The following is a 27,582-nucleotide window of genomic DNA, read 5'->3' as shown; positions in this document are numbered from 1 at the left end:
TCTTGGATGGCGGCTCCAGCCCAGGGCACATGCTGGCTGGGGAGTTGGTCTTGGCTCCAGGCCACATCCTGGCACTCTTACTTCCTAGCTCGGTGACCCTTAGCAAGCCACAGAACCTCTCTGGGTCTCACAGTTCTTCCTAGGGGTCAGTTCTTCTAGACCTTGGATCTGAGTTCCCCAATCCTGGGCCGGGATGAACTTTGTAAGATCCTGAAGTTGAAGGTGGTGTTTTATGGGTGTTCTTGATGTGTCCTTCTGTGGCACGCAGTTCTGTTCTTCCTGTTAGGGTTATGCCCAGGGCCACCTCCCTGCCCTCTTTACAGGTTCATATATGAACCTCCTTACAGGTTCATATAAGAGGGAGCAATGTGTTCTTTCTTAATGGGTCCACATCCCCGCGTCCCTGCAGCTTGGGCGGGGAGCAGGGGGGACTGCTTTCCCAGGTTTGCAGTTCACCTGGGACAGCTGCTTCTGCTCAGCATCTCCCCTCTGCCCTCCACCTCCCTCCTCTCAAAGACCTCCCTGTCTCTCCTCTTGGTTTACTCTTCCCTGACACTTGGCAACTTGCAAATCTATCCAATGTCCCTCTTTGGTTTGGCATCTGAACTTATAAATAGAGCCCAGATGAAGTCCCGCCTGCCCTGTGCAGCTTCCAAGAGGAGGGATCTTTTATTTTGGCATGAACAGCGTAGTGAGGGTCACCACAGTGCAGCTGCCCACGGGGGCTCGGCGAAAGTGCTTTCAGTAAACACAAACCCTGGGAATCGTGAGATATGGTACAAAACTGCCCTGGACCCAGGACGATAAAAAGAAATAAGTTCTGGGCCAGAGCCAGGCCTGTGAGCTCACCATGGTGTGGTGGCATCGAGCTCTGGGTGCAGGGTGTACCCAGCCAGAGGGAGGGGCTGGCAGCGCTGCCCAGATAGTCTTCACCAGGGATAGCTGGAAGTCTATCAGGTGACGGGGAGGAGATCTGGCCCACAGGACAGTGTCTCACTGACAGTGAGGCTGGGACAGTGGATTGCATTCCAGCGGGGACTCTGGACACCCTCCCCCAGCTCCACACCACTCCTGAACAACATCACCTGCTGTGATGGCTGATGGCACCTGGTCACGACTGGGGCACACGGTTGGGCCAGAGACAACCTCTGGGAGCCTCAGTTTCATCACCTATAAAATGTAGATAATGGAGTCGCGATGATGATAAGAATACGGAGGCTGACCCAGCAGGAACCTAATAAGTGGCAGATGGAGTCATCAGCATCAACCTGGAACACATAACCCTCCATCGCGACCCAGGAGGCACAGATCTGCACTACCCAGGGCTGGGAAGTTGGGAGAAGAGGTCAAATAGTAGCAGACTGTGGAATTAGAATCCAGACTCCAGAAAGGACCAGAATTGAACCGGAAAGCCCAGGCTAACCCCCTCCTCACTAGCCAAGGCTGTATCTTCTCTGGACCTCAGTTTCCCCCTCAGTGCAGGGGTGGAAGGGCTGGACCAGAGCTGCCTCTAAGGGCTCTTCCTTTCTGACTTTCAGTGCTTCCCTGTCCTTTGGTGACGTGGGGCATTTGGAAGGGCCCTACTTGGACCCCTGGCCAGTGCTGGGTTCTCCCTGTCCCTTTCTCACCAGCCAATACATTCTTGAACCAGCGTCCTCTCCCAGCTGCCTGAGCCCTCACCACCTCCCACCCTCACCCCAAGTGTCCTGTGTGGGGTACAGCTACCCACGGGGGCTCGGTAACTGTGCTCCCCCCAGAGCCCCTGTTGGGACCACTCGGGCCTTTGCACCATGACAAACTGGGCCCAGGTGAGCCTCCTTTGCTCCTCCCCTCACCTGGCAGGTAGAGAAAGTAGGTCTTAGAGAGTCAAGTCTCTGGTCTCATGGTGGGTGGTTGGTGGAATCAGGAACCCACACCTGGTCAGTACTGTCCAGATTTGGGCTCCCCCATGCTCCAGTCCTCACCTGGTCCTAAGTTTTCCCAAAGGACAGAGTTGAGGCACTGGGCAGCCCGGGAGTAAGTGTCCTGCTGATGGCCCTGGCAGCCTCTGCCTTCTGCTGGCTCCAGCAACACCCACAGCTTGGCCATCTTCTCTCAGGTAGAGAGAGGGCTGTCCTCCCAGCTCACAGGTAAGGTGGCTGCCCGAGCTGGACCTGACCACTCCTGGGGAAGCGGTCTCCATTTGTTTCAGAAAACTGGGCCCGTGGGTGGACCTGGTGACAGCAGCACAGTCCTTTCTCCACCTCAGCTGCAAGCTGTCCAAGCGGTGGTTCCCATGGCAACTGCAGTACTACTGGGCACAGCGGCCCCCGCCAAAAGGCAACTGTGACCTTCAAAATGAGGAAGGAGTCTGCGCCTTGCAGTGGCCTGTAGGGGCCCCATGCTGGCCAGGGGTGGGAACAGTCCCTGGAAGAGCGCACTTCCTCCTTCCCCACCGCAGGCCGCTGACCGCAGCCTCCCTGGCGATTCAAGCCACGGTGACTTTATCCCCAGGGTTTGCTCTGGGCCTTTCCTGTCAGGACCCAGCGCAGTGATCCAGGGCCCCTTTTAGGAAAGTGGGGGGTGGGGATGTGGCTCAAGCGGTAGCGCGCTCGCCTGGCATGCGTGCGGCCCGGGTTCGAGACTCAGCACCACATACAAACAAAGATGTTGTGTCCACCGAAAACTAAAAAATAAATATTAAAAAAAAAAAAAAGGAAATGGGTCGGCAGCCATCAGGACAGAGAGCTGGGAGGATTCAGGGGAGGTTGGTGCAGTGATGTCACATAAGGACCATTGGGTAAGGCACGTCTTAGGCCCACCCCAAGCTCCCTGACCCCGATGTGATGGGGTCTTTTTCTCCAGCCTGAAAGCCCTCTGAGAGGTCAGCGGCACCACTTGCCCTGCAGGAGTGGCACCAGCCCTTCCCTGAGGCCCTCTGGTGACAGTTTCCTCCTGGGGCAGTTGTCATCCATCCCGGGCTCATCCCATAGACGGGCACGATGAGGCTGGTGACAGGCAGCAAACATCCCCCCTCCCCACCCAAAAGAGTCTTCGACTTTCCAGAGAGAATGAGTGGATTGTTTTGAATCTCTACCCCTAGGAAGCAGTTTCAGATAGGTCCCCTGGACCAAGCCATTAGCAAAGTCCCTGCCACCCTTCTAACTATGAGACCTCTTAAAGGGCCAGGGCGGATGATTCCATTTACATGAGATGCCCAGAAGAGATAAACGCAGAAAGACCAAACAGAAGATAAGAGGAAGGGGAAACGGGGTGACGACTAATGGGTCCAGGGTTTCTTTGGGGGATGATGAAAACTGATGGTGGAGATGGTTCACACGGCTGTGAATTAGACTAAAAAAACCTCTAAACCATTCGCTGTAGGTTGGAACAGTGTGTGGTATGTGGATTATATCTTACTAGTAACTGAAAAAAAAAGAGAAAAACCCTCAACATTAAAAACAAAGAACAATCCAATTCATAAATGAGCAAAGGATAGGAAAGACAGTAGAATGAATTGGACGTGACTTTCCTAGCTTCGTGAATGAAGGCACAACCAGTGAAACTCCCCATCATGTTCAACCACAAGAATGGGACATTCTACTCCATGCAAGTAGACTCCCTCAAAATGCACTCTACTGTCATGTGTAACTAAACAGAACAACACTCCAAAAAATTAATGACAATATATGTCCTCATACATTAAAAAATAAAAAGATCAGACATTTCACCAAAGAGGATATACAGGTGGCAAGTTGCCATATCAAAAGAGGTTCACTATCATCCGCCACCAGAGAGTGCAGATTAAAACCACAATGAGCTCCCACTCATACCTACAGGATTGGCTAAAACAAAACAGGAACACAGGAGAGACGACCACCCACACACACTGGTGGGATGTGAATGGTCTGGACCCTCCAGAGAGCAGACTGGGGGCTCAGACCAAAGATGAGCTCACCTTCTACCCAGCAGCCCCACTTTGGGACACATATCCCAGGGAAATGGGACACACTGTCACACACAACACTACACACACGTGTCATGGCAGCTTTACTATAGGGACTAAAAACCAGAAATGACCCAAACGTTCTTCAGCTGAGGGAGACTAACCAAGCCAGGACGTGTGCACTGTGGAATATTCAGCAAGGACTGGATCTGGCTGCCTGACACAGCAACTCAGAGGAAACTTAAGGAAATTATTCTGAGAGGGAAAAAAATCTCAAATGATATATACTTTGAGATTCCATTTAGCTGACGTTCATAAAATGACACAGCTCCATAGATGGGGAACACAGGAGAGGTGGCCTGGTGCTATGATTTGAATATGGCTCGTCCCCTTGAAGCTCAAGTCTGAATTTGGTCCCCACGGGCAGTTATGAAGAAGGTGGGAACTTCTGACGCATGGGGGAGTGGGGCGCTGCGGGAGGCGATGGATTAGAGGAGGTCATCAGGTGGAGCCCGTGATTGAATCCTGGGTGGCCTATGAGGAGACACATGCGTGTGCTCCCTGTCTCTCACCAGGGGAGACGGTGCACCGGCTGGGACCCTTCCAGCAGGAAGGCGCTCACCAGGTGCCACCCCTTGCCCTTGACCTCCAGAACCACCCGCCACAATAAGCCTCTTTATAACGTACCCAGTCTGAGGTGTTGTGTTATTAGCTGAAAATGAATCAGGATACTGGGGCTGGCAGTGGCAGGAGGGCAGACGTGGCTACAGAGGGGTGGCATGCCGGAGCCTTGTGGTGATGGTACTGGTAGATGTGTTGGTTGTGGTGGTTCATGTGATAAAACTGCATAGGAGTACACGCATGCACACACACGTGTGCAATTGTGTGCATGCTAAATTGGTGATGTCTGAATAAACTCTGTGGATTGTACCAAGGCCGGTTTCCTGGTTGGTACTCTCAATTATACACAATTACTCACCACTGGGAGGAACCCGGGGACAGCGCACAGGACTTCCCTGTACACTGAGGATCCATAAGCATTTCAAAGTGAAGCATTTTATTTATAAAGAACTGTGTAAGGATTTGAGAACTGGCGATGGGCCGGCACCATGCTAGGTGTTGGAGATTCCCTGGAGAAAGAAAGAGACACAGGCTGTATCTGTCCTGGTCAGGATGTTTGTATTACTGAGTGACAAACCAATTTCTAAAAAGCAAAACAAAAAAAACAACTACTCATAGCCGTCAGTTTTTCAGGAATGTTTCATTTTGATGTTGAGGTTGTAAGTCCCAGGAGCCAGCCTGCTTCTCTCCCATCCCCAACTCAGCCTCGATGGTGAGCCCCAGGGTGACAGGTCAGGGTCACCTTCCCTGTGGTGGAGCTAGGGTCTCAGTGTGATCCCCTCTGAGTGCACCAGCCTCGGCTGGATGGTGCCCACGCTTGAGCCTTGCCCTTGGAAATGGATTAGATGGTGTCTGGCGTGTTCCCACTCAGGCTCTTGCTGCGACCCCAGGGATTATACACAGTGTGGCCATCAAGGAGACTTGCTGCGACCACTGGCACCTTGGTTGGGAGGGACAGCTGGCTGCCTCTGCCGCAGGCTGTTGGCAAGGGCACAAGTGGGTACTGGCCATCCCTCAGACATGGCCAAAAGGCAATCTGGAAAGACAAGGGGTGACATGGTCCCCTTAGCGACAGGTAGCACAGGGAGCTTGTGAGGCTGAGCTCCTCCAGAGAGGACACTGGAAACATTCAGCTCTAGATAAATCTTTACCAAATCTCTGCAGACAGTGCATGCACATTATAAAAATCCCAGAAAAACCTAATGCAGGAAGTAAAATTGGTCCAATCTTTGCAGGTGTGTATGTGTGTTCTCTTTTTAAATAATAGCTTTTTTTCAGAAGTGTTTACTGAATGTGTTTAATACCATGCATTTTGCTTATTTGAAGTATGCAGTTTGGTGGCTTTTAGTGTATTCACAGAGTTATGTGACCAGCGCCAGCCAATTTAAGAACATTTTTATCACCCCAAAGAAGGAGACCGAGTGCCACACAACTGCATGAGTACACCTAATGCCACTGAACTGCACGCTTAAATTTGGCCCAAATGCTAAACGTCATTCATAGTTTACCATGATTTTAAAAACCCTTTAGCTCTCACCCCTTATCACCCCAAACCTAAGCAACGCCCAACGTCCCTTCTGTGCCTTAGATGGGGTCCACCCTTGGCTTCAACACCAGAGGCCCATTCACCCCTCTGTCCTTTGCAGGCCCTTGCTGAGCTCTGCTCAGGGGATGGGAAAAGTGAGACCCTGTCCCATCCTCTGCCGGTCCCCAGCCTCGTGGTCTGAGGAGCCATGCCCCTCCCTCTTGAGGTACACACGCACTGCAGGACGCGCTATGGGGACAACGCCCTGTGGGTGGCGTTCCAGAGATGGCGGGATCAGAAACAGGTCTTTGGGACAGAAGGTGGGCCTGGAACTGAGCCCCAACACAGAGAAGGGCAGGGAAACGGCGGGAGTAAAGGCCAAGGAGGCAGCGTCCAGAGGGAGGGGGAGGTCCAGCCCAGGGACAAGGTGCTGAGCCAGAGCCAGATGTGAGGCCACCTGCGGCAACGACGCCCACCTCCAACCTGCTGTCGCCACCGTGTCCTACTGGCTGCCATTTCCCCTGATGGAAGTGCGGGTGCCATTCGCAGAAGCTCCGGGGATGCTGTGTTTCGTGCTGACGAGTGGCCTGTTAGTTTCCCATGACCGCTGTGACAAAGACCACAAGCTGGATGACTTAAAACAGGGGACATATATGGTTTGGTTTTGCAGCTCTGGAAGCCAGAAATCTGAAATCAAGGTGCGAACAGTGTTGCTTCCCTCCGGACCCAGAGGGAAGGGCCACGGGCCACATGGTGGGAGGGCTAAGACCCTGGCCAAGGCCCCTGTGCCCCTCTGGGGTCTCCCTCCCAGACACTCTTATTGTAAGCGTCCTCCAATCTCCCAGACGATGCCCCATGTACACTCTGCTGGGTGCCTAGTGAGACCCCAAGGTGCACGAGGCCCACCCCAGTGTGCAGGTGCTGCCATGGCGTGGCCTGCTGTGAAGGACACTGTCAGCGTGGTCAGGCAGGGGGTGGGGGGCGGAGGGACAGGGGCGTGGCCTGGGAGAGGGGTAGGGGGTTTGGGCCGGGAGCGGGGGCAGAGGACAGGGACTTGGGGTAGGGACAGGGGCAGGGGCTGGGGGTAAGAGCAGGGCAGGGGGTGGGGGTCTGGGGCAGAGGCAGGGGACAGGGGTAGGGGACTGGGGCAAAGGGCAGGGGCAGGGGCTGGGGACTGGGGCAGGGACTGGGGAAAAGGAAGTCCAGCTGACAGAGAGGAGCAGGAGGCACGCCCACTGCTGTGGATCTACAGTCTACAGTTTTCACAGTGACACTGCGACGCCGGCCTCTGTGCCCAGGACCGTGCCGGGCTACAGAACCCAGGGAGGCCTGGTCTCTGCGTGAGAGCAGAGGCTGGGAAACCAAGTCTAAAGCCACGGGCACTGCTGGTGGGGACAGGGGGCAGGCTCTGTGTGAAGTGCCAGGGGTCCCAGCAGGGGGTGGCTACCCTGGTCCTGGAGGAATCCGTCCTGTAAGGTCAGCCCTTGGCTCCTGGCCAGGGAGAGCTGCTAACTGTGGGGCACCCAGGCACGTGAGGCGGGGCTCTGTGTCCCCTCGAGGGGTCCGTGAGGAGGGACCGTCTCATCCGTTTTCCAGATGCAGCAGCCTCTCTACCTCCTGCTGCCACAGGGATCTTTTGGGCCCTGCCTCCCTTGACCACTCTGGAGAGGGTTGGTGATATACCAGATGCAGGCACTAGGTGGTGCTGGGCGCCCTGGGGCCACCCCCACATCCCCACCAGTGAGAATCCACCAAACGTGGAAACACCATGAGCTGGGGTTTCTCAGACTTGGGTCATTTATAAACATTCTCCAAATCCTTTCTGTACTGACAGCTCTTGAAACTGTCTTGTCGAATGTTTTTATCTGATCTAATGGAAAAAATATGGTCTCTTCACCATAAATAGATAAGTGTACATTTTTTTTAAATTATGTGAACTTACATACCTGTAAGCTCAGCAGCTTGGGAAGCTGAGGCAGTAAGATAGCAAATTTGAGGCCAGTCTCAGCAACTGAGGCCCTAAGCAACTTAGTGAGACCCCAACTCAATAAAAAGGGCTAAAGATGTGGCACCCCTAGGTTCTATCCCCAGTACCCCCCACCAAAGTCATGTGAACTGTTGAGAACAGTGTTTAGTAGATAGCAGGAGAGCAAATACAGAAGTGAAGCCATTCAAACAGAATACGTTGGTGTGTACAGCCCGCCCCATCTCCAGACCTCCAGCATAGGACAGTGCTGCCCCAGGCTTTGAGAACTGGCATCACCTAGATGTGTGTGTCTTTGGAAGGGCTCTGTCCCTTTAAAAGAGGAGGAACTGAGGCACTGAGAGGTAAAGGGACATGCTTGGAGTCACGTTGCCAGGCCCAGAAGCTGGCTCCTGCCTTCCCACTGCCTCTCACGGAAGCTGGAAGGATCTCGGAATTGCAACTCGCCTGTGACATTCACGTGTTCCTTCAACCCCACGATTGTCCAGAGAAGTTCAAATCACCCATGGAGCCTGTGGGACACAGGTGTGAGAGTTAGGAGTCACAGGGTGGCCCACCAGTGGCCCAGGAGAACTCCGACAATCCACTGAGCTTCTCTGGGTCCCTTGGCCTGTGGCTCAGAAGCATAGCACAACAGGGTCCCTTGTTCTCCACCGGTCAGTCCATCCCCAGCCTCAGGCACCCTCTGCCATACCCTAGCACCTTGCCCCTGCTCAGATGGGATCCCAGGCCAAGCGTTTCCAGCCCTCTTGCCAGTCAGGGCTGTAAAATACCAGGGCCAATCAGGTTTGGTGGTAATAAGTCCTCAGGACTTTGGCCCCACCTCAGCACCCCTGGATCACAGCATCTCCTGGGGGCAGAACTGGGCAGCATCCCTTCCCCCATAGTCCTCAGAGTTGCCAACTCTAGGCTGTTCCTGGGGAATTAATTACATGCTTCATTCTGCTTTTGCAATCTAGGATCTTCTGTGTTATTTTGCCAAAAATGATGTGTGTGTGTTAGTCAACACCAGCTACGATAATAGGTATCTCCTGAACCCTTGAATCCCATTTCTCACTTAAGGTTCCGTGAGCAGCGCTGTGTGTGGGGCTGTCAGGGACAGGCACGTGGGAGGTGCCAGGGCCCACCATGAACATGGCAGGCGTGCGCCATCCGTGTCCACCTTCGAGAAGTCGCCACTTCCTGCCCCCGGGTCTTTGGTGGACACTCACCCGGACCTTTCTCATCTCTCCCCAGTATTATACCTGGAAGGCTCCGTTCTTGTGTTTGAGGACATCTTCAGACTGGTCGCATTCTACTGTGTCAGTAGGTGAGTAGACCCCGCCCCACAAGAGGTCCTGAGGAAGGTCTTTCCCTCCTCGTTTTAAGGGTGGACTGTCGCAGATGTCCACCTGCCGCAACCCCCATCTGGTTGCTGGAGACAGCCCAGGCAGCCTTGGTGTCCACATCAAGCAGAAGGGAGATCACAGAGAAGCCCCAGAGGCAAGGGTGTGGCCCAGAGGATGCAGAGAGAGGGGACAGTCCCTTGGCTTTGCCCGGATAAACACAAGGCAGAGGTGTTAGCTCTGGTGCTCTTGGACCAGCTGCTAAGAGTGCCCCTTACCACCCCTGCCCTCGGGCCCCCAACTCCCAGTGTCACCAGCATCAGGGCAGCATGGAGTCCTTCGTGGCCCTCATCTAGTGAGAGGGACTGCAGCCTCTTCACGGAGGCCGTTTTAGTTACTACGCAGCTGCTGGGTGGAGCAGGTGTCACTACCCTCAGTACAGCGCCATTCATTCAGAACTGGTTTCAGACCAACAAGATTTAAAAATACATTTGGGTGCAGAGGTGGGGCTGATGTTTTGGTGTCCAAAAGCAGCCCAGGACTCCAAGCTGCCTCCCGTGAAACCTGTGCTCCACCTGCAACCTTCCCCACCCACCTGTCAGGACCCCTGGGCCCCATGCGCAGGCCCTGCCATAACAGCCGATGTCAACAGCTGCCACATGGGGGCGCCCGCCAGGCCACCAGCCCTGGGCCGAGCTCATTCTAAACTCATCTTTGACATCCTGCCAGCAGTCCCCGAGGTTCCCCACGGTGCTCCCCATATCCCCATTTCACAGCAAGGCAAACCCCAGCCTCAGCCTGACCCCGTGGGCAGCTCCACAGTAGACCTTGGGACGGTCCCACCTGAGGACAACAGGACTGAGTGTCCTACTCCCCGGCCACCCTGCCGGCTCCTGGAGCTGTGGCTGCTGCTGTTCCCAGGCAATCGTGAGCTCCAGGATGCCAAAATGAGCCCCCAGGGTCCAGGTGCCGGCTCTCAGGAGAAGCCCCACGGTGGCTGGGCAGCAGGTGTGCAGAGGTAGTGAAAAGACCCAGGGCTGGGGTGGGGGATGCTAGCAGGACCCCACAACCAGCCCCCAGGGATTGGGCATCTGCATCGCACCTGGCTCTGTGCCCACAGAGGTCTTCTAAGCCCTGCAACAGCAGTGTCCACACAGGGACTCCTGCCCCTAGGATCTCTGGGAGGGGCAGCAGAGCAACTGGCACCAAGGACCCAGGAAGTTCTCAATGCTGTCGTAGGTGAGGAAACTGAGGCCCTGGGTGGCACAGAGAGTTCCGAGCTGGGTGTGAACTGAATCTGTGTGACTCCTGCGCCCGACTGCTTCTGTGTTACCAAGGTCACGGCCGAAAGGATGTGTGTGCTCCCCCCTGCAGCCCCTCCCTCCATAGCTGGAGACACGAGGTCCTTCTGTGGAGGAGGGGACGTGGGAGGCCAGCCAAGGATGGCAGGAACAGGATTCCGGGCAGGGGAAACGGTGTGGCCCAGGCCTGGCTGTGGGCAGCTCAGGAGGGGCTCCACGGGGAGGGAGGGATATGTGGAGACCAGCTAAGGGCCACTGCAGCCATCCAGGCCCTACAGGGAGGCACTGCCCAAGAGGGGTGGGGGCAGCCACTGCAGAGCAGAGAGGAGGCGTGGGGGAGACCGGGAGATGTGGGGGTTCTGTCCTGATGACACCTTTGGCGAACACTACTGTCACTGCGCCTGGAAACCTCTGCTTGAAGACCAGTTGCTCAGAAGTCTTGGTGGCCCAGGATTTGAGAATGGCATCAGAAATTGGGGCTGGGTCTTAACAGGACCAAACCCCGAAATCTGCAGAGTCTGACTTTAGCCCAGGTACTTAGCATCAGAATCAAACATACTGCCAGGCGCTCAGGTGGATGGTGCTGTAAACCCCTCTAAGGGGTTAGGAAGCCAGCCTGGTGGGTCTGCTCAGCTGTTTTTCTTTTAAGGAGAAAGGAAACTGGGCTAGAACACAGAGTATGTCTCACAGGGTTGAAACAGGTCTGTGTTGCTAGACTTTTAGTTGTGAGAGTGTGCATGGGTGGGGGGCACGCTGCTCTGGGATGTCAGAGGCACCCCTAACACAGTCCTGGTCGAAAGTGAGAGGCACCAGCTGCAACAGGGGTCTCCACAGCCAGGTATTGGCACCTGGAGGGTCCCCAGCCGACCCTCCACGGTATGAGAGAAATGTTAGAGCGTTCATTCTGAAAATCCCATTTTTAATTTCTATTTTCATGAGTGCTTTTTAATAAACTTGATAGTTTAGGAGGAAACACACACACACACCTGGAAGTTTGCTTAGTGTTGATATTTCTTGATACCTTTGCTTTAAGGTCCCTGATTCCCACCCATATCTTCCCCACCCAAGGCAGTGCCCCTTAGGACCCCCTTGTGAGCTGTTTAAAAACATGGATTCAGTGGCTGATCAGTGGCCATGTGCTCACCTAGCATGTACCAGGTCCTGGGTTCGAACCCTAACACCACACACACACACACACACACACACACACACACCCGTGGCTTTGCCCCCAGACCTGACGCTGGGCACCCTCAGGCTCGGGTATGGGAATCCATAGTTCCCATAGCTCCCTGGGGAATTCCAATGCTGGCCATCTGCAGAGTGTGGACAGGTGTCTAGGACACAGTGGGGTCCCTCCAAAGTGTCTAGGCCTTTGAGGTTTTTGCTGGTCGATGAGGGTTTAGCAGCTGCCCACTGCCCCTGCAGGGCTGTCCTGGCACTGTCCAAGGCCTGAGGACTTGGATTTGGGGTGACCGAGCCGGGCATCTCATCCAGTTCCGAGCCTGCCTCCCCCTCACACCCTCCAACCTGGGCAATGTGATGCCACTGAGCAGAAGACACCACTAAGGCCCCCCGAGGGCAAGGTAGAGGAGTGGGTTTGGTCAGAACTGGGGAGGGTGGAGCCAGCTGCCCTGTTAGCCTGGGACAGTTTTTGTTGAAGTATAAATTGGCACAGTCTTGAGGAACGGGGTCCATTTGGCAAACTCTGTCATTTCTTAAATGCATACGTGTGGCCAGCAGGCCTACCCCCAGGGATCTACCCCATAGAAGCACTCACCTGGGCAGAAGGGTCACGTGTGGGGCTTGCTCTTCCCAGGGTTGTGTGATGCCGTAAAAATTTGGAAATCACTTCTGTGCTAAAAGCCAGTGGAGTCTGGGGGCTGAGACCCTGGACCCTGGAGCCAGTCTGCCTGCGTTCAAGTTCAGGTACTGACACTAACAGCTGTGGGATGGGGGCAAGGACTAAGCCCTTCTGTGCCCCAGTCTTCTTAGCTATGAGATGGGTATAGGAGCTACTTTGTGGAGCTGTTGAAAACATTTGAAAAGCTTGTCTATGTAAAGTGCTTAGAAGAGTACCAGGGTGCAGAGCAAGTGCTGTGTTAGCATTAATGAAAGAGAGATTTAAAAAAAAAAAAAAAAGCTTAAATGTCCATCAAAAGAAGAAAATAGCAGTGACCATATTGGAATACTCCACAGCACAGAAAAAAAAAGGGTCAGTATACATGTATGGACTTGTGAAATGTTCTCTTGCTACAGCTTTACCATTGTGCAAGAGAGCTGCAGAGAAATATGTATAACGTAATGCCATTTTGTGTGTGTGTAAATGCACAGAGAAGGACAAAGGAGGACACACATGTACACCAAGGGTTGATATTGAGACTCTGACGAGGGGAGGACCTGCTCATTTTATTTGAAGCACTTTTGTGTCGTTTAACTCTATTACAGTGAATATGTTTCTTTCCTAATTTAAAAAAAATGAAATCTAGGTCTGAGGGTGTAGCTCAGTGATAGAGCATATGCTCGGCATGAGCAGGGCTCTGGGTACTGTCCCCAGTGCTGCAAAGAAAAACAGAAATCTAATAGTTTAAAAATTGGAGATGAGCCAGGCATGGCACACACACCTGTAATCTCAGCAACGTGGGGGCTGAGGCAGGAGGACTGCAAGTTAGAAGCCAGCCTCAGCAACTTAACAAGATCCTGTCTCAAAAGAATAAAAAGGACTGGGGATGTAGCTCAGTGACAGAGCACCCCTGGGCTCCATCCCCAGTACTGACAAAAAAAAAAAATGATAATAGTTCTACCTCATGGATTGTTGAAAGGATGAAGTGGGATAACATATGTTATAAGCTCCATTAATGATAGTTCCTTTTCTCTTAAAAAAAAATGTAATAAGTGGCTTGTGAATTGGCTGGGTGGGCTTGGGCAAGTCTCTTGACCTCTCGGAACCGCTGCATCCTCAGCTGCAGCACAGGTGTTCCCGCCTTCCCATCCGGTCGCTGTGACATAGTAGAATGGTATCCTGGGGCATGAGGCTGGAAAGCGCCTGCCCACAGAGGCGCTCAGCAGACACCCACGCCTTGCACGTGCCCTTCCTGGATGGGAGGCGGTGGCGGGTGGAGTGCTGAGCTGGGTGGTGGAGGGGAAGCAGATGGATGAAACCCTCAGCAGCCGCCGTGGGGGGAGGAAGAGGTCCTGGGTGGCCTTGAGGGACGCGTAGAATCTAAGTACCTGTGGTGGAGGCTGCTGTCCCCACTCCTTGCCAGCTCAGAAGTGGGAAGCGGGCCAGTTGCGCTCGCTGTGGGACATTGAGCATGACCTCCTGGGAGGCAGCGGGAGGCCCTTGCAGATGTGGGGGGGGGGGCGAGCTGGAGAGATGGCACAGGGACCAGACCGGGGGGCCCTGGATGTGGGGTTTGAGGCACCCCTGAGGACAGAGAGAAGTGAAAAATGCCCTGGTGTCCGGCGGACAGCACCGAGCTGGGTGACCTCTGTGGACCGTTGTACATACACTGCAGGCGATAGAGACGGGACGCCAGCATCGGGAACCCTGCAGGATCCAGAATGGGGCCCTCAGACAGGGGGCCCGGGTGACCTCGGGCTCCCGAGAGGGTCACACCACAATGACAGTGAAGGAGCTGCAAGGATCAGCTGGCGGCCTGTTCATGGGACACACCATGACCCTGAGAGCAGGCCCGCGACCTCTCGCCATGCTCCGCTCCTCATTTCCATCCGCAGAATGGACTCCCAGTGCAGCACTTCCAGCCCCCCACCCCCATCCGGAAGCCACATCCACACCACAGGCTCAGGAGTGTCTGGGGACCTGCCAGCCCATCCCCCAGTCTCTGTGCCGCTCTCTCCCGTTCAGTACCTGTCTTTGCATGAGACCAATGACAAACAGCCTGCCAGGAGCCACCAGGGGAGGCTCTCCTTGGAGAAGGGTGGACGGGATTTCAGTGTTGGAGGACAGGGCTTGATCAAGCAAGGGCTTGATCCTCATGGCAGCTGCTGGGTCTCGAGGTCCTGTCCTGCGTCCTCTCCTTCCTGTATGATTCCTATCCTCACGGGGCAGGAAGTGGCCTTAGGGCAGCCGGAGAGCAGGACGAGCTGGAAAGGGGGCTGACAGCCCTGAGCCATGGAGTGGGGCGTAAAGGTGGGACCACCCAGCCAGGCCCCAGCAGTGCCACAGCCCCCCCCCCACAGAGGGACAGCCTTGGGCTGGAAGTCAGCAGTGTGCGATCCTCCATGCGACCTTGACATATCCTTTTCCCTCTCTGGGCCTCAGTTTCCCATCTGTCTGAATCTCCTCTGCAGATCTCAGGAGGGAGCCCTGACACCCCCGTTCAGACCACGGGCCTGGGTAGAGCCAGCTGCCGCGTGCTGAGCGGGCTCCTGGCTGCTCCTGCAGCGTGACCCCATGTGGAGCAGAGGGTCCGAGGGCAGCATGGGGGGGGATCAGCCCTTTCCCCTGGGGGGCGCCTTTAGAGAAAACCTAGACCAGGGACAGCAGGGAGGAGCCAGCCCCGCCCCACCTGGGCTCTCCCACATCTCCAGTCCTGGGCTGGCAGGACCTGGATTGCCCGAATGCCCCTTGGCCTCAGCCTCGGCTCAGGGGAGTTTCGGGTCTGCATGGAGAACCCAGCAGCTGAGATGCAAGGCTCCTCCCACGTGGGCTGCATCTTTGGCTGAGAAATCGGGGGGAGGGACACAAAGACCCCTCCCCAGACGTGACCTGTGGCCCCTCATGTCTTCACAGAGATTTACTGCCCTTCACGCTGCGGCTGCCCCAGGCCATCCTTGAGGCCAGCAGCTTCACGGACCTCGAAACCATCTCCAACCTGGGCCTGGGTAAGTCCTCCCCATGGAACCAGGGAAGCAGGTGGCAGGTGAGGAAACGGGGCCCTAGGATTTCCCTCAGGGCCCCTCGGTGAGACCAAACTGGACCTGGAGTTCCAGCTCATGAGACCACCCCATCCTGGACAGCTGACCAGGAGGACCCAGGGCACAGCCTCTCGTGTCAGGCCATGGCCCTGGGAGAGCTGGGCCAACACCAAGGCCTTTCTGGGTGGTGGCCAGATAGTTGGCCACCAGACTCTGGCCTCTGACCACAGCGTGTGCTGGCATCTCTTGTACTGCTGTCCAGAGGCGTGGACAGTGGTTGGCTGAGTGGTGGACAGCAACCTGTCCTGGGAACCCAGGGAGGGTCTTGTCTGACCCCAGGTCTGGCCCCTCCTCCTGGATCTGCCCTCTCATTGGCTGTCTAACCTGGAATTGACAGCCAATCAGCATCAACCGTGTCCTCACCTCTTTAGCTGCAGTGACTCATCCCAGTTCCAAATAGCCTGGTAAAGACTGTTGTCATCATCCCCGTTTTGTGGCAGAGGAAACTAAGGCTCAAGAGGTCAAATAGCACATCCAATGTCACAGCACCTGGCGGAACAGAACTTGAACCCAGGCAGCTGAACGCAGGCACCTCCCTCCATCTCACACTGCCTGTGACCACCCAGAACCTGCTGCTGGGCAGAGTCACCCCGTGTGTGAACTCTGGGGCCAGCTTTCAGTTGACATTGGAAGTCAACCCTGACCTCCACGCCTTCCCTGCCCCCACAGATATCTCAGTTGTTGGGCTTTTGCCCTCCCGGGAGCTTGGGTGTAGGACAGATGACAATTTTGCAGTTAGCACAATCCAAATCACCTACCCCGAGGTCTAGAACGACATTATTGATATTTTCTAACCACTTCCAAGCACTGGTTTGTGTGATCCTTGTGTATTTTAAAGACATAAAATACAATTTAAAAGTAGAAGGGCAAGTTTTAGCCCAGCTGAGGGGCTTGCTCCGGGTGGCCTGGAAAGGACAGGGCAGAGCTGGGTGGGACTGGCACTGAGAGCTCCTTCCCGCAGTTCACTGCACACGTCGCGACCCCCTCTGTGGCTGTTGGAAGGAGCAGTCGGTGGCCACATTGCAGTGGCATGACCTCCGTCAGGGTAGGTTTGCTGTACCCCTGACCCCACTTGTGGGTCCAGGCAAGCGTCCCTGGGCCTGCGTGTCTGGAGACCCCTGCAGGTTCCTCTCTGCCGGCAAGAGCCTGGTTGCCCCAAGACTTCAGAACACTCTGGATTTGAAGCAAGCTGCTCTTCTTTGGAGGACCACATTCCTGTGGTACAGAAGAGCATCTCCTGAGAGAACCTGTCCCCGGACACCATGTGGGAGTGGAGAAAGGAGGCCCCGGTGGAGGCCCAGGGCAGCCCAGATGCACCCCCGGCTCTTTCTTCCTGGAGAATGGGAGTTACATGAAACCCCAATGTGTTGCAGCTTAGGATCTGGAGGGCTCTGTTCAGACTGAGTGTCCCCAAGTGCTGAAGGTCAGAGTGTCCCCAGGTGCTGAAAGCTGGCCCAGATTCAGAGCCAAGGAAAGGCTAATATTCCAGTCTGTGCCCTGAGTGGAAGGGGACCTAGAACTGAAGGGGTCCTTTGTGTCAGGACTGGCCCTGGCCCTGGCCTTCACAGGCTTGAGCCTCAGCAGCCCTCGAATGTGGCCCAGGTGTTAAATAAGCAGAGCATGCCATCTGCCAAGGGCCAGGCACCCCAGGGTTGTGCTAAGCATGTCACGTGCTGCTGTTCTAGGCAAGGAACTCTTGCAGCAGAGAACCAAACCCCCTCAAAGTAGCATGGATAAAAAGAGAGAAGGGTACCAAGGAATCTCCCAGAAGGGAAGGTGGAGAGTCTCTGGGCTTGGGGGCAACAGCCACTGCCCTTGCTGTCTGTCTGTGGCCCCCTGGCCTGCTCAAGTCCTGCTCCCTCTCTCCTCTGACTGGGCAGGCCCTGACCCCAGCCCCTCTGGCCATTGCTGTTCATGCAGGTTCTCCAGGGAATATTCAGATGACCAGTGGCCAGCCACATAATGTGGAGGGGGAGAGGGGGACAGTTCCCCGGTATAGTCAGCGTTTCAGGGGAAACCAAGAGGACTGTGGGAGGACGACTCCTGGACACAGGTGCGCACATTCGTTATTTCATTTATCCACATAAAACCCATTTTACTGATGAGGCAAATGGAAACCCAGAGAGTCTAAAGGGCTTATTCATCTGGAAAAAGAAGCAAAACCCTGACGCAGGACGGACGCAGCATGGATGAACCTTGGCGACACATGCTGGGTGAAGGGAGCGGACATGGGTGGCCCGGGTCTGTCCTCGTGAAGTGTTCAGAACCAGCAGATCCACAGGGACAGGAGCAGGTCAATGGCTGCGGGGGGAGGGGGTCCGTATGGAGGCTCCCTGGGGGATGGTTAAGATGCTCTAAAATGGATTGTGGTGACAATGCGTGGCCCTGTGGATATACTAAAAGCCACTGGAGTGTTTTTTTAAGTGGGTAGTTATGTGAGTGACACTTCAGGAAAGCTCTTAAGGAGACACAAAAATCCACAAAAGCTTTCCTTCCACACTAGGGCGAGGCAGGGGCTGGACTCACCCTCTGGCTTTCTGAGCAGGAACTCAGCTGTGTCTGACCCCTGCCACCGGTCTTCGGCCAGGCCTGGTCACCCTCAGCCCCTCAGCACTGCCCTCCCTGGCCTTTCCCCAGTGGAAATCAACGTGGTGGCCTTTGGCTGTAGGGCCAGGATGTGGCATCAGGAGAGGGATGACAGACAGCCCTGCCCTCTGCGTCAGACCCTGTCCACACCACTGTTTTCCCCCATAGCTTTCCCATAAATGTCTAGCATGCCGCTGGGCGCGGTGGCGCATGCCTATAATCCCAGCAGCTCGGGAGGCTGAGGCAGGAGGATCGAGAGTTCAAAGCCAGCCTCAGCAAAAGCAAGGTGCTAAGCAACTCAGTGAGACCCTGTCTCTAAATAAAATATAAAAAAGGGCTAGGGATGTGGCTCAGTGGTTGAGGGCCTCTGAGTTCAATCCCTGGTACCAAAAAAAAAAAAAAAAAAGCCTAGCTTGCTGTGTTTGCTTTTAACTGGCAACCCCAGATAAACATGAAAATGAAAACCATACATAACCCATCAACCGTTGCAGAAAGTACGGTTTTGTGACTTGCCTTTTGATTTTGTTCTGTTTGAAAGTACTTTGTGATTTTCGGGTTTGTTTTGCCCTAGACCCAGTGTGAAGGGGTGTTTAGTTCAGCATAAAGATCTGTCAGACTTTCAGCCCATCTGACGATCTTGGGATCATAAGTGTTTTGAGGCACATGTCTTCCTTATCTTTAGTATCAGTTATTTTCTTTCTCTGACGTTCAACTCATTTTCTTTAGACGGGTAGAATAAGCCCTGCTATTTAGACAGGGACGATGTTGCTGAAACGGAGCTATTTGCTTGCAGGTTCAGCTTCATGTGACGGCTCAGAATGTTCGTTCCTGAGCTGACGTCAGGAAGTCCAAGTTTGGACTGGGAAAAGCCAGCGTTCAACAGTGCAGGCTATATAAGGTGTAATCTTGGACTTCAAGGGTTTCAGGTTAGCTGAGGCTACAAAACCCGCCTAGGGAGTAATTCAGCTCTGAACTGCACACAGTCGATTCAAAGTGCAGAAGGAACTCAGGGAATAAGGGTTTCAGACAGTGGTTCTCAAACATATTTGCAATACACATGTTTAATATTTTAAAAGTGCATTCAGGAAAAGCATTATGTTCTCTAGCTCACCCATGTTTGCTTGTAACTTGCTTTTTCCTTATGATACAGTGAGAATTTTCCTAGTTATTAAATATTCTTTGGAAACTTGAACGACTAGCCAACAACCCACCTTTGGGAGGCCCCCAAAATATATGTTCCCTGAACTCCCTGAATTCAGGGCTGTTTTGACGGCATTTGAGGCACATTGCTGCGTTCATTCATCTCCTTCTGTCTTGCTGCTGGCTCAGGTATCCCCAAGGGTGGAGCCTTATTTTGCTGTCAGGACCTCAGCCTGGCCCTCTGAGGACTGTAGGAACGGACACTTCACAAGAGACGTCCCCCACTGAGGCTCAGGAGGCTCAGGCCAGCAAAATGGTGGCCTTGGCTGGAGGGATGAAGAGAGGCAGCAAAGGGATGGGCCCTTTCTGGGAACTTCCACAGCTTGGCACGGTGCCCAGGGCACTGGCGCACACAGTGCTGCCAACCACTAGGATTGCATGACACTATGTTCCTCTTCTCTGGCCTTGGCATTTTGCAGGTTGCAGAGAAAGTTACTACTCCTTTTTTTTGAGCATAAACTCCCGTGCTGCGTCTGAGCTTCCCTCACGGGGCCCAGACCCTACAGTGCAGCTCCCAACTTCCCCTCTCCCCTGGAGCGGCAATGGCTTGGAGGTCTGTGCCTTGCCACTTGCAACCACCAGGGACAGGACAGCAGCATCCTGGGCCCTAAGACCCTCCCCTAAAACCCAGCGTCTGCTCTGCTCCTCGGGAATCCAGATGAACCGAGGGAAGCGTGTTCTTATTCTGCATAGGGCAGCCCGCCCTGCTCTCCTGGGCAGGCCATGCTGCGGACGGTCCACCCACGTACAACTCCGATGCCCTCCTTTTGGCCCCCCTCGCCCACTGTCTCATCTCCTCATCCCCTGTGCCTCAGGCTGTCCCACCTTGCCATCAGAGCTGACCCTTCCTATGTCTCCTCCCCTGGACCCTGCCTCCACACTGGCTGAGCTAATAAGCCAAGCCCTGCCCTGGCCACTAAAGATGTGCTGATGGGGCGTCAGACAAGAGCAGAACTGTAGCTCAGTGGTCACTGCAGAGCACACTCAGAGCTGGGGGACACGGGAGCCAGGTGAATGCATCCAGAAGCCTCCACCAGATAGGTGCCATGTGACCTGAACCATAAAGGAGGAGCAAGAGCTTATCAGGTGGAAAGTGTGGCCAAAGAATCCCAAGCAGCACAGGAACAGAGTCGGGCAGCACGTGGCCTGTCCATGACAGCCCAGCACAAGGAGCTGGGTGTAGACTCAGCAGATGATTTCAGAAAGGAGATACAGGGGCCAGAACCGCAACCCAACACAGGCTTGAAGGATGTAGGAAGCAATGATGGGAGGGTCCTGGTCCTGGCCAGCAGTTCTGGACATTTTCTAGCCAACATCCACCCTCACCAAAGGAAGGGTCTTGGGGGAACTTGGGCTGCTGCCCCAGGTACCTTTGAGTCAGGCTGGCCACCTGCTGCTTGGTGCTCTGGAAAGTTCCAAGGAGACACCTGTGTTGAGCTTGTGCAGAAGTGCTCACCTCATAGGGTCAGAGCATCTGAGTCTCAACACAAAGCACCCAGGGAGTGAGTCCTCCCTGGAGGGGCCAGCAGCTGCCCAGGAAAGCAGAGCAAGGACTGGCAATCATGGAGAGTAGCTGGCCCCGACACAGGGCAGCCTGCCTTGGACAGACGTATCCTGTGGCTGTGATGTACAGAGCTTTGCATGCTGGAGGGACGATGGACGTCTGTCATTTTGTTATGGTGGTGACTGCTGGCCTTCTTGGCTGGTGGCCAGACACAGGGTCTCTGCCCAGGGCAGGGCTGAGCAGTGAATCCCACTCCCCTCCAGTAAGGGGTACCCACGCCTGGCGGAGGCAGCTGACTTTGTGTCCTGGAGTGCACGCTGCTCACCTTGACTCTGCCCAGCAAGATTGTCAATGACCATGTCCCTGAACGTGCCCATGTCTTAGAGTGGGCACACACTGTTGCCCCGACCCCACCCACCATCCAGCGATATGTCCTTACTATCAATGCCAAGAGGCCGTTGTGTTCTTACCACATCCCCAGCTCTGGGGTGCAAGCCACCTGCCACTCACCAGCACTCGGAGAGCAACCGAGAGGGGAAGTGTCGCAAGTTCCTATGAAGAAAGGCTGCGTGACATGGTGGCTAAACAGACGCTTCAGAGCTGGTCTGCCCCTTCCAATCCCAGCTCCCTCACTCACCAACCCTGTGGCCTCCAGCAAGAGCTTTGGTCCGAGTTTCTTATCTTCAACTGTAAAATGGGAACCAGGCCTACCGTCAGGGTGTGGAGATAATCCAGGGAAAGCCAGCCTCCCACCCGCTGGCGCACGCCAACAACTCCCTGGGGTGTTGTGATGCGAGGTTTTCTTTTTCCTTTTTTAACATGAAGTTTATTTAACTGATACATAAAAGCACAAAATTGTACATATCGATGGGTCACCGAGTGAGGCTTCGGTTACACAGTGATATACTGTAAGGTTTAAGTCGGACCAAACACGCCAGTTTCCTTACTTATCATTCCTTTATGGTGAAAACTCAGATTCCTTGTTAGCTTTGTGAGATTCACGGCACCTTGTCGGTATCTGCGACCACCCTGTTCTACAGTCGCACACCAACCTCCGTGTGTGGCTTTCTTATGAATGAATCTCACCCAGGTGGCAGAAGCCCAGGGCCAGGCCGGGCCAGCTCCCGCTTTCACGGGAACCCTGGTCTGCCTGGCCAGCGCCCTCCCTGCTCCTACAATCTGCGGGTTGAGCAGGACCTGGGTCCATGTTCCTCTGAAGGAGGATCTGCTTGAGTGAGCTCAGGGTGGCTTGTCTGCCAACTGGAATTGTTTTCAAGAGTGTCCCCATGCCCTTCTGGGGAGAGTCCTGAGCATTCCTGGAAGCTTGAAGGTGTGGCCCCCAGAGGTCAGGGACTCCCGGGCCAGGCCTGCCTAGTTGGCTGCAGGCACTTGCGGAACCCGCGGGGCCCATCCTGTCGGCAGTGCTGGGCCCCACTCAGCACCAGAGCCGCTGCTGGCCGAGCTGCTCCCCACGGGGCCTGGTCCCAGCTTCTCAGTCAACTTCAAGAGGCCCGAGTGTGGTGGGTTTGCAGCATCAGGTACTCTCCATGGGCTGGCTCTGATTCCCTGGGCCACAATCCCTGGGTTCCTTCTTCCCGTATCAACTACGGTGGCCAAAACAGGCCGAGTCCCCTCCCAGGACCTATAGTGTCCTCTCTTGCATCCCAGTGATGTGGGCACTGCTGAGATCCTCTTAGAGGTGACCGGGATGAGGCCCAGGAGAGCCAAGTGACCTGCCCCAGAGCACCCAACTGGGCAGCTGCAGGACTCCAGCCTCTGTCCCCCCACCCCGTCTGCGCCATGCCTTCCCCACGGGAGCCTTCTGCTGGCCTGGCTCTGGAGCGTGGCCGTTGTCACCCCCACCCTGGGTCCCGCTGCCCCCCGTGTGGGCTGTCACATCGGGGGACGGAACTGAAGCTGGGCCTGTCACATCGCCCCAGCCCCACCCAGCTCTGCGGGGGAGGGTGGCCGGGGCTTCCCCTCGAGGCAGGAAGTGGGGAGAAGTTTAAGAGTCCAAGGTGGGAAACAGCCAGAACAGTGAAGCAGCCGCCTTGATGGGCCTCGGGGCCCTGTCCCCCGTGCCCGCAAAGGCCACCCGCCCCAGCACTCACGGCCTCCCCGTCTCTGCTTCCCACAGGCTTCTGGGACTCCTCGCTGAACCCCCCGCGAGGCCGCAGAAACTCAGCAGAGCCCCCAAGAGACCCCGCGCCCGGGGCCCCCGCAGCCTGCAGCCCCCGGCCCCCCGCTCGCTATGAGAACTGCTCCTGCGAGATCGAGCTGTCCACGGGGAGCGACCGGCTCTGGCTGGTGAATCCCATGTTCATCGAGGACTGCGGCAGCACCCTGCCCGGCGACCTGCCACCTCTGGGCAGCTGCCCCTCGCGGGCTTTGCCAGCCGCCTCGGACACCGCCTCGCCCACCTCCAAGTGGGCCCCCTGCCGCCCGCCGCCGCCACCCCCAGCGCATGCCCCGCACCCCGCTGGCCCAGCCCGGCCCTTTACAGTGGCGGGCCCGGCTTGTCCACTGCCCGGTTCTCCGGCAGCATCAGCCCCCCAGACCCCAGGGACCCCAGGGACCCCCGACCATCCGAGCCAGCCACCCATGACAGCCTGTGAGAGGCTCTCACGACCTGCCACTGGGCTGGGCCCCCTCAGGGAGGAGGAGCCGACGCCAAGGACCAGCCCCAGCCCCTCGCAGCCGCAGCCGGCCCAGGCCCCTCCGCTGCCCCTGAAGAAGAATCTTCCAGCTGCTCCTCCCAGACGGCGCGTCTCCGACAGGGTGTCCCTGGAAGACCACGGTGCAGGGATGGTGGCAGAGGGGGACCCACCCGTGCTTTCCAGGGCAGCCCCACTCAGCCCACCTCCCCAGGGGACATCAGGCAGCCCTGGAGACAGACTTCCAAGGACCACAGAGCAAGGCCAAGAGGCAGAGGCCAAAGCCAGTGATCCGGGCAGCAAGCCAGAACCTCCCAGGAAGGCCAGGCAACCCCCGGTCCCGCCCCCCAGGAAGAAGCGCGTCTCCAGGCAGCTGGCCCAAGGCCTGCCAAGTCCCTCGGAGAGCGCGGAGCACCCCCCGCAGGAGGTGGCCTCAGAGAAACCCACGCCCAGTGCCCCCAGAGAAGGCCAGAGTCCTGCTCCCCAGGCCGGGACTCAGCTCCTCTATGCTCCGGCCAGCGCCTGTCCCCAGAGCTCCGCGGGGTTCAAGGGCTCCCTGGCCTCGCTCTCAGAGAACCTGGGGCTGCCTGCTTCAGCCACGGACCAGGACTCCTACTCTACCAGCAGCGCCGAGGAGGAGCTGGAGTTCGGCAGCCCCAGCGTGAAGAAGAAGCCCTCCATGATCCTGGACAAGGCGCGGCACCGGCTGAGCTTCGTCAGCTTCACCAGCGTCTTCCACGCCTTCCTCTCCAGCGACCGCAAGCTGTACAAGAAGGTGGTGGAGCTGGCGCAGGACAAGGGCTCCTACTTTGGCAGCTTGGTGCAGGACTACAGGGTGTACAGCACGGAGATGATGGCGCGCCAGACGTCCAGCACCGAGATGCTGCAGGAGATCCGCACCATGATGACGCAGCTCAAGAGCTACCTGCTGCAGAGCACCGAGCTCAAGGCCCTAGTGGACCCCAGTCTGCACTCGGAGGAGCAGCTTGGTCAGTGCCTGGGCAGGGGCTGGCAGCTGGTGGGAGGAAGGGAAGGATGGCGTGGCACAGAGACCCCACAGCCCCTTAGGACAGAGGAGGCTTGTGCGGTGGGCACACTTGGTGTCCCCCACCCCCTTTCCTGGGTGCATGTCCCTGTCTGCAGTCACTGCAAGAGGTGGTTCCTAGTGGTGTATGCCCACCCTTTTCTAGAGCAGTGACTGCAGTTACGTAGGGGCCACCCTCCCTGTACCCCCTTCTGCCACCAACAGCCACCGGTCCACCATGGGAGGCACACTGGGCCCTTCCCTCGGGCGGGACCACCATGTGGTGCTGTTGATGCTCCCGGGCACCCTGTGGGACCAGACTAGGGCTGAGACCTTGTCCTCACTGCCTCCCTTCCCTGGCCACTTTCCCTCTGTCCACAGAACCTCTGGGGTGCCCAGACCCCTCTCCTGGGCTCTGTTTCTGGGGCACCAGCCCGAGGCGGCTCACTCCTCTGACCCCCCTGGCCTTCCTGGCCCCACCAGCCTCTAGTCCAGTAGCTGCCAAACCCTCTGTCAATTGTGACTCACACTGAGAAACAGAGGGGTCGTTGCGATCACCCTCGCGGCCACATCAACATGGGAACTATTCGGTCAGGTCACACTGCTGGGGCCAAAGCAGCTGCCCAGACATCAAGTTGCTGATAAGCTACCTGGCAGCGGTCACTTCCCCAGCCGTCCAGGGTCCCCTCCCCCGGGCTCCCCAGCCCTCGCAGCCCCCTCCCGTAATGAGAGGGTCAGAACTGGGCACAGGAAGGGGCACGGGGCACTCCGCGTCACAGGCGGTTCATTGTGAGTGTTTCCTGATAACAAAGGGCCAAGCTGGAGGCCGCCCTGAGGAGGCTGGCCTTGCTGCCCAACTCCTGGGAATGGACACAGTCACCAGGCCACGGACTGGGGCGCCGCCAGCGTGGGGGGTGCAAGTCTGAGGCTGGTGCCGTGTCTGCACTTGTGCGGGGGCCTGGGGAGCGGGGTCCCCCTGGGCAGGAAGCTCTGGGCAGTCTGGGCGAGGCCCACCCCTGCAGCCTCAGTGCAGGAGAGTGGAAAAGCCAGGAGCCCCTCCTACCCTCAAGGAGCTTGCTGGCCAGCAGGGTGGCCGGCCACCAGTGGGAAACCTGAGCAATGGATAGAGGAAGGGGTAGGGGACTGGGCAGGCAGGAGGCACCAGGAAGGCAGGTCACACAGGACCTGGGCGCCTCCCCGAGGACTCGGCTTCCCCTGCAGCAGGTCAAGCCTAGGGTAGGGGGGTGCGGGGGTGATGTGGCCTCAAATAAGCACTGGGGCCATAGTGCCCAGTGGGAGCCGAGGTCGGCTCCGAGGCTACTGTCACTGTCCAGGCGCACGTTGAGGGTGGCCAGGAGTGGGCAGCGCCTGGGCAGGTGGAGCCGGGACCTGGATTTGGGTCTGCTGGGGAAGCCAAGCAGGACAGGCTGACGTGGGATGTTGGGGAGAGAGGAGGTAGGCCAAGGACCGGCCCTGGTGTCCCTGGGAGGCCACTTCCTGACAGGCACCAGGGAGAAGTCCAGGAGATCAGTGTTGGACATGTGACCTCGGAGACACTTATTGTCCTAGGGGGCCGTCGGGTAGGCCCCGGGGACCTGAGTCTGCAGTTCTGGGGAAGAGTGTGGACTGGAGGTGGATGTTTAGGAACCGTCAGCATAAAAAGAGCCGCGAGGCTGTGAGATCATCCCAGGCCGGGGAACGGGGTTGACCTGGGGGACGTGGAAGGGCATGGCAGGCTCCAGGTGGCCCGGAGGAAGCTGTGATCAGCCCTGCCTTCCAAAATAGGGGAGGAGGAGCTGGGCCCAAGGGAGGAGCAGGAGAGGGTGCCCAGCCGTGGAGAGAGTGGTGGGCCTCCATGCAGGGAGAAGGCAGTGTGGACACAGGTGGAGAGCTGAGGCAGGCGGACCAGGGCTGCTCGGGCAAGGCTGCTCCTTTGGCCAAGGGTCCAGCCGAGATGAAGTGGGGAGATGAGTCAGGGCTGACCCAGAGGCTGGGACAGGGCCAGCAACCTGGTGCCAGGCTCTGAGGGAACCGCTAGGATGTGATGACCCTGGGACACTATTCCCCGGGGGCTCCTGAGCCACGGTGTCTGCAGTGTGGCTTTTGGCTGGATGCACTACACGTCCCCCCTGTCAGGACCATGGGGTCTACCTGCTGGGCTGAGAGGTGTCCCTCCAGGGACCTGGACATGGAGGGCTGCAGGGCGGTGGCAGGGTCCCTGCAGCCAGTGCCCTCACCCTCGCCCCCTGGCCACCCGCAGAGGCCATCGTGGAGTCTGCCTTGTACAAGTGCGTGCTGAAGCCCCTGAAGGAGGCCATCGACGCCAGCCTGCACGAGATCCACACCAGGGACGGCTCGCTGCAGCAGCTCAAGGACAACCAGCTGGTGATCCTGTCCACCACCACCACGGACCTGGGCGTGACCACCAGCGTGCCCGAGGTGCCTGTCATGGAGAAGATCCTGCAGAAGCTCTGCAGCATGCACAAGGCCTACTCGCCCGAGAAGAAGATCTCCACCCTGCTCAAGACCTGCAAGCTCATCTACGACTCCATGGCCCTCGGCAGCCCAGGTAGGCCCGGCCAGGCCACGGTCACAGGCCCCGGTGAGGGGAGGGCTGGGCGTCCGGCACCTCCCAGGGGTGACAGGGACAGGGAAGGGTGATGGGCTGCTGCCCTGGAGCGGGTGAGAGAGCCACCCTGGATGGGGCCTTCGCGGGCACTGGGGCTGCTGGAGCACGGCCACAGCAGGGATGCGCTGTCCCCCCCAGCGCTGGGGCCGGGAGTCGAAGGTCACGGTTCCTGAGGCCAGGGAGCCTCGGCACCCACCTGCCTCCTGCTTGCTCTGCCTTCTGCACTCGGTGTCGCCTGTGTGCGTGTCTGTGCCCAGGTTTCTCCTCTCTACCTGGACACGGGTCGTGTTGAATGAGCGGCTGTCCCTGCTCCAGGTGACCTCATTTAGCTAATCATATCTGCGACCAACAACCCCACGTCCAAGT

The 27,582-nt window shown here is 56.8% G+C and overlaps 1 protein-coding gene across 2 annotated transcripts in view; it reads left to right on the top strand.

Moving 5' to 3' along the window:
- Rin3 (Ras and Rab interactor 3) overlaps positions 1 to 27,582 on the top strand; it is a 107,168-nt gene that overhangs the window by 56,826 nt on the left and 22,760 nt on the right. Inside the window, exons 4-7 of one of the 2 annotated variants that reach the window (XM_027931640.2) lie at positions 9,292 to 9,364; positions 15,435 to 15,526; positions 23,047 to 24,552; positions 26,848 to 27,156. In XM_027931640.2, the coding sequence (XP_027787441.1) occupies positions 9,292 to 9,364; positions 15,435 to 15,526; positions 23,047 to 24,552; positions 26,848 to 27,156 (1,980 nt within the window). Of the gene's footprint in view, positions 1 to 9,291; positions 9,365 to 15,434; positions 15,527 to 17,438; positions 17,673 to 23,046; positions 24,553 to 26,847; positions 27,157 to 27,582 lie in introns of those variants that run through there. The other variant, XM_027931641.3, reaches the window with a different exon arrangement.

Source organism: Marmota flaviventris, chromosome 2, assembly GCF_047511675.1.
Source record: "Marmota flaviventris isolate mMarFla1 chromosome 2, mMarFla1.hap1, whole genome shotgun sequence".
Classification (NCBI taxonomy): domain Eukaryota; kingdom Metazoa; phylum Chordata; class Mammalia; order Rodentia; family Sciuridae; genus Marmota; species Marmota flaviventris.
Note: the sequence above shows the minus strand (reverse complement) of the source record. Positions and strands in the feature narration are given on the sequence as shown.